Raw genomic sequence first — 6,678 nt, 5'->3', positions numbered from 1 at the left:
CAGGATAGTGGATCTATCCGAAACGTCTGACCGTTTCAAAACCATATCCAGTTGCTTGAGTAACTATTTTTGGCGTATCTTATTACCTGGATGTCTAACCTACATCGACGTATGTATCTAATAGGTTTTAGAATGATTGTCAACAAATGTAATTGTCCTTACTTTCCAATCAGTTCTTTTTTATGGTCTCATCCATAAGTTTTTTCTTCCCATAGACTTCTATGATCAGGGGCGCCTAAGCATTTGCACGAACCCTATGAGTTCGAACATTATGTGATACGCACGAACCTTATGAAAATCACACGAATCACTATGTGACACACACGAACCTTATGCGATTTGCACAGACCTTATGCGAAACCGGCCAGCCACAGCCGGGTCACGTGACATTACGTCATTTGCACAAGGTTCGTGCGAATCAAATAAGGTTCGTACGTGTTTTGCCGGCGCATTTCGTGCAATTATCCAGCTGGACAGGACTGATTTAGGGATTCCGTGCAATTAACAGAAGTAATCAATTGTGCTATCAAATGGATTCTACTTTATCAGATCATTACTTGTCGCCTCATCTTTAACGTTTAAGGAAAAAGGTACTGACCAGCTGACCAGGATCAACTTGTTACGATCTTGACCCTCCCTGTTCTTGTAGTCAAAGTCGTAAATGCTCCAGCGGGCCCCATCGTTCGGGAAACTGGATTGGAATTCCTCGTAGGTCGACGACTGAAATAAGGTACAGACGTACAACAGCTTGTCAGCTTATTATATATTGTAAAAGATAAAGTCACTGTATTTGGTCATTTTTCTACAGTATGAGTTGAATCTACCACATTACACATTACACTTCACAGCAATCTTCACAACGTATGGATACGACTTAATTGTGCAGTGAGGACGTCTTGAAATATGCGCACTTCCCTCCCCTGCTTGACTTGTCCGCCATTTTATCTAACTTTCTGATGAACCAAGGTGCGCTCTAGAACGCGTTCGGTTGTTCACTCGAATCGTTACTTAAGTTTGTTGAAAGTCCCACGAAAATCTGCGACCGCAACGGTCGATTCGGAAATCTAGGACTGAGTTACTGAATTTGATCGCGGCTTACTTTGGCGCTCTTAATTAGCGCTAGAAACGTGATAAAATGATGCAGATAAGTTGGAAATAAGTTACAAATGTCAACCTGACTGGAGCTTTTTAAGTTCAGAACATTGAAATTTTGGCGCCAAAGTTCTACAATATATCCCATAAGTTACGGGACAAACAATTTTCGATGTGACATCTGAGTGATGAACATTGTTCATCACTTACATGTTGCGAAATCATTTTCTAACGCATGTCTTTGTCTTTTTTGTGCCTTATACAATGATTCCCGACAATGCATATCCGTAGTATATTTTCTCCATGAAAAATGGAGGTACAGTTTTTGCCACATGTATGTGTGTCGGGATATTTGCGAGCAGCATAACTATGGGAACCTCTGGATGGATTGTGATGACAGTTGCTATGTGGACATGGGATGGGAAGATAAAGGTCAAGGTAGGTTTTGGGCCCCCTGGCCTGCAACCTTGGTACTGCAGCAAAACCATTTTTTTGATCTTTTGGACTCCTGGACATGCTATAGTCTTGACATTTTGGTTGCAGATAGCTTTTCATGCAAGGTAGAACTTGTGTAGGTATGCACCCTCTAGCCGCCTTACCTCAACCTTGGTATCTACGATGATCTTTGTCTCACAGTCAGACACCTTGAAGGTCACGTACTTGTACTTGTGCTTTTGTTTCACCTCGTCGTAAGCTGCGACCACTTCATCTGTAACCTTGATGCCAGAAGCCTAGAAAAGTAAAAAAAAACATTATCATAATATGTTAAATTTTCTTTTGCAATTGTGTAAGGTCTCATTGATGAGTTTTTTTTTCTTCCCATAGATTTTCATGTTATCATACTGTAAATACAGAAACTTTTGCAGCTTCACCGCGAACTTAAAACCACCGCCAACATTTTTCCATGGCAGTAAGAGACTACAGTGCATGGTGCTACAGCGTACTTAAAACCACCGCGAAAAGTCCCTTTTCCCGCTACCGCGAAATTCAATCCCCGCGAACTTAAATGCATTTACAGTACGTGTTTTATTTGGGCGCGTTCATACTGAAGCAACAGCGAGGTTTAGCATATTTTTCATGTTGAGCACATTTACATGTACCCTATATCGTGGGAAAATATTGCCAACGTCAAATAGACATATGTTCTTTGTTTATAGCAATTATAAACTAAAATTAATCAATCCCCACAAGAGGCACTTTTCCGCTGTTACTGTACAACAGCACCACTCAGAACCTAGGACTGTGTACCTCCGACCTAGCGCACGGCTGCCAAAATTTACATGCTAATTTCTTCGGTTACAAACAAGCTTTCACCAATCGAACTTTTCAGATCAGTTCGGCTGGCTAAAAGGGAATTTCTTACCGCTAAAAAAAATGCGTCCATGCAGACATTAATTTTTTGGCTTGGATCTCTTTTAGACTACACACTCGGAGTAATACATCAATGAGATCAGGCTTTAACCACATGTACTAAGGTATTTTTGTCAGTTTGCATTGGAAGGTCATATGAACATTTTTCACATTCGATCTGACATCATTACACAAGTTACGTACTACAAAATTACCCTTACACTAGTTGAAAACAATCGTAAAATGGTCCTCCATTTAGCGTGGTGGTCACAAATAATAACACCAATACACCAGATTGATAATATTCTAGTACAATATTTTATTGTATATATAAATGGTGAAGAATATCATGTACAAGGGAATGGGTTTTCTGCGCTGGAAAAATTTGCGCGCAAGAGGAATTTGCGCTGGAAAAAATTATTTCCTAAAATATTTCAAAAAGGCGCAGTACGAAATTCTTATAACTCCCTTAAATCTTTCGAATCCCTTGAGAGCCAGCTGATCTATTCCCAAGGGACCAGAAGTTCAAACAAAAAATTTTGGATACAAATGTACATGCGGCCACATCTGAATAAGGTTGTCATAGTACACATTTTCTGACATATCTTACGAACTTTATTTTTTCCCCACACAAATTTCTCCCGCGCACAAAACTCCAACCCGTCTCCATATAAATAAATAAAAAAGATCCAGAATGAAGACTTGTACTGTCCCAACGTTTTAACAAACCAGTCATTGTTATTTGTATATGTATGAATAAAAATTCTTCAAACTACTACTTAGAAACTAAATAAAGACTTACCATGATTCTTCACCTTTGGAATATCGACTTGAATTGAGGATATGGACCTACAGAAAAACAAAACAATTTAACAAACAAACAAACAAAAATGTTGGTGTACTGTACATGTATGCATAAGCTGTTAAACTTACTAGTAAACTAGTTGGTTTTTTCTGGTGTCTGTTGATTGTAACTAAGGAAATATTTGAAGTGACCTTATTTTGGCACACATTATGTCCTGACCTGCTACTATCTGATTCATACAGACATCCTCCATGCCATATAAGGAAGTTGTGCAGTTGCACTTCCATATATGGGAGGGGGCTCCAAATGAGGGGCTGTTAGGACAACCTGCAACACTGGGTATACGCCATATTTGGAAGTTACAATCCATATATGGAACAAAAGGGCCACACATCTTGGGGCTACATGTCAGTCTACAACACCGGGCAAACACCATATTTGGAAGTTGGACTCCATATATGGAGAACGATGACCCTCCCAGCCTGGGGGTACATATTAGCCCCCAACACCGGCCAAAAAGGGGCCTTCATCCATGAGTAAATAAAAAAAACCTCCGAAGACAAAGATGTTATCGCCATTTTATCAAAGCTATTTGGAAATGTGGCCTCGCCAACTCTTGTATTTTGACTCCTGTGTCTCTCGACAAGTGTTGGGCCATCAAATTTACGTCACCATCCCGCACAAAATTGTGAGTCACAAGGTCTGAACCTCCGCCCTCCGGGTCCACAGAATTTGATCCCTTATATCTGGGTCACGTTAACGCTTGTGCCACGTTACTACAACTTTAAACAGAGAACAAGGCGTCCAAACTAGAATTTTCATACACTCCACATGTAACGACCCTCCTTGGTTCAGTTAAAACTATCCAAATTCCGGTGTCAAATTTTATCAAAGACATGCTTCCGCCATGCCGTGCCGACACCTCAACAAAGGATAGTTTCAAAAGCCTGTCAAAATGATCCCCATACAACACAAAAAAATAATCTGTAGTTGGTGTAGAAGGTCTAGCCCTACCTCTAAATGATCAGCAGCGACGAAAAGGCCTGAAATTTGCCGATTGAAGACTGTAAGGGGAGGGGGAACTTGTGCCTACGGTGCCCGCCAAGAACAAGTCTTACCAGTATGAGCACCTGGGTGACATCACTTCCGTTTCCGGGTAGGGCTCGAATGGCGGATAGTTCCTAACGCATGACCATATATGGGTATGAGCTGTTCAGTGCACTTTGGACTCCGCCCTGAATAAATAAACCCCCTGCGGAAGGATGCCTTCACCATATATGGAGTCATCAGGAGCCAGGTAAGGGCAGGTGCATACAGTACCTGGACCTGGACCGCTGAATAGACCGATTACAACTGTCTATCACAATTTGCAGCACAACAAATGATAGCACGGCAGTTAACTGCTTGACCAATCACAGGGTGGAAGCACGTCCGTCAAGTATTGAAGCATTTTAATGTTTTATTTTGTATTTCTACGATTTGACGAATGTGGATTGGGGCTGTGAAATTGAGTCGCAAATGCACCAGGAGCATGTGGGTACATATTATGCATAATGGCAATAACATTAACATGATAGGCATATGACCACTTACTGTATGCTCTTGCTTGTCACGAAAGTCAATTATATCCTACTATGTTACTTGCTAATTACTTTGTTATTTCATTGCACAAACACACGCGATTTGGTGCGCCAATGTTCCCGACTCAGAATCACATGTATGTGCTAGCATTTGTCAATAAGAACCGCATTCTTTCAAGACCTTTCAAGAACGATTCTTTCCTATCAGCAACCCAGTTCCTAACGTACGTTCTTAAAGATACTAACGCTAGAGCCTGAAAATACTTCGAATTACAAAAAAGAAATTCTCGACTACAAATACGGACACTGCGTTGTTGTACATTAAAAAAAACGATAACTTACTTTGTTTGACAATACTGCACTGGTAGATACCGCTCTGGAAAATGGAAGTCACCGGACAACTCGACCTGACGATCTCGAAATTACTGACCAAAAGCTACAGCTTTTCCTCTTTTATATATCCAGTAGGACATCATTTCATCCCGTTTTATATGAGTCACGTTCCTTAGTAAACAACCTGGTCAGAAGACGCTTTCTTTGGGGTTTCTTATCCTTTAGGCTCCGTTTTTGGGTATAGCCATGCTCCCTGGTTCCATATATGGTCACAACCATATGCAGTGCTTTAAAAAGGCCCCCCCCCCCCCCGAAGATCTAATCTACATATTGGTAGTGTATATCTGACTCATAGATTGCGTCATAGTACAAGAAATGGAGCGCAGAATGATGTCATGTGTTTATTGTTGTTGTTATTTCTACGTTTAGCACATGATGATGTAAGTGATTGTATCTGTCAATCCTAATTTTGGACGGTGACGTAAAGCCAGCGGCCCTGTGTATCAGAAGAAGGGGGGGGGGGGTGTTGAAGGTAAATATTACACTGTGCACTCCCAAATTCTACGTTTCTGTCATTGTCGACGTCTGTGCCTGTTGCTCTTTTATGATTGTTACTTTTTACTGTCTGTACCCTTGCAATTAGCCTACGGGAAAATAAATAGATATATAAAATATATAGATATATGATTGATAAGTACGGGCGTGCGTGAATGTCGTCCATATAAAACAACCAACCAATCAATCAAGCTTTATTGACACGACAAATAGGTACAGTGACTTTTGTATGGTCAACTATAAACTATCAAGAAAAGGAATACAGAATATATCTTAAAATTTTCATATGAAACAATAAAATGAAATTATAGTAATCTAACAATATAGGATAATAAGAAAGCCTCCATTTAATCAGGTGGGGATGAACGTGAATGGCACTATCTATCTATACCAATGTAATTACAAAGCAATCTTTTAAGTATTTACATATCTTACCATTGTGATAGCTGTCCGATCTAGATATAGATATAGTCAAATCTACTTCTGGTATCTAGTATCTTAAAATATGTAGTATTTAGACATAGCAATGTGAATAACTTATTGCGTAACATATCATACATAGTGCACTCCATGGTGAATTGTAAAGTGGAGAATATTTGCGGGGATACAACTTCGAGATAGGAAAAAATGGAGTACTCGCGATATGGTTTCAAGTTGGCGGTCGAATTTTTCTTGGTTGGATCACTTTGGCCCGGTCACATTCGTCGTGCGTTCGTCGTACGATCATCTCAAGGTCATCGCACGATCGCAAACTGGAGCATTCTTAATACCCCCCTCACATTAGGCGCGATTCGATTAATCTCCAAGCAGATCTTACAATGGCATAAAATAGTACCAAACTGGCCAAGGAGTGTAGTCAGCCAAGAGGTGTACATTTGTAGCCAAACACACTCCTAACCCGGCTTCACTCCTCTGCCAGCGTTTGCTACCATAGGATCTGCTTGGAGATTACGATTCGATCGG

General features: G+C 40.5%; 1 protein-coding gene across 1 annotated transcript in view; it reads right to left on the bottom strand.

Annotated features, from left to right (window-relative positions):
- The window catches only part of LOC118430541 (cofilin-like), a 7,267-nt gene extending 2,830 nt beyond the window's left edge, over nucleotides 1–4,437 (bottom strand). Inside the window, exons 1-4 of the mRNA XM_035841475.1 lie at nucleotides 4,262–4,437; nucleotides 3,245–3,291; nucleotides 1,692–1,823; nucleotides 599–720 (exon numbers count right to left, since the gene is read on the bottom strand). Of these exons, the coding sequence (XP_035697368.1) occupies nucleotides 599–720; nucleotides 1,692–1,823; nucleotides 3,245–3,247 (257 nt within the window). The 5' untranslated portion in view covers nucleotides 3,248–3,291; nucleotides 4,262–4,437. The remainder of the gene's footprint in view (nucleotides 1–598; nucleotides 721–1,691; nucleotides 1,824–3,244; nucleotides 3,292–4,261) is intronic.
- Between the last annotated feature and the right edge of the window lie 2,241 nt (nucleotides 4,438–6,678).

This window comes from Branchiostoma floridae, chromosome 14 (genome assembly GCF_000003815.2).
Source record: "Branchiostoma floridae strain S238N-H82 chromosome 14, Bfl_VNyyK, whole genome shotgun sequence".
NCBI classification, from domain to species: domain Eukaryota; kingdom Metazoa; phylum Chordata; class Leptocardii; order Amphioxiformes; family Branchiostomatidae; genus Branchiostoma; species Branchiostoma floridae.
Note: the sequence above shows the minus strand (reverse complement) of the source record. Positions and strands in the feature narration are given on the sequence as shown.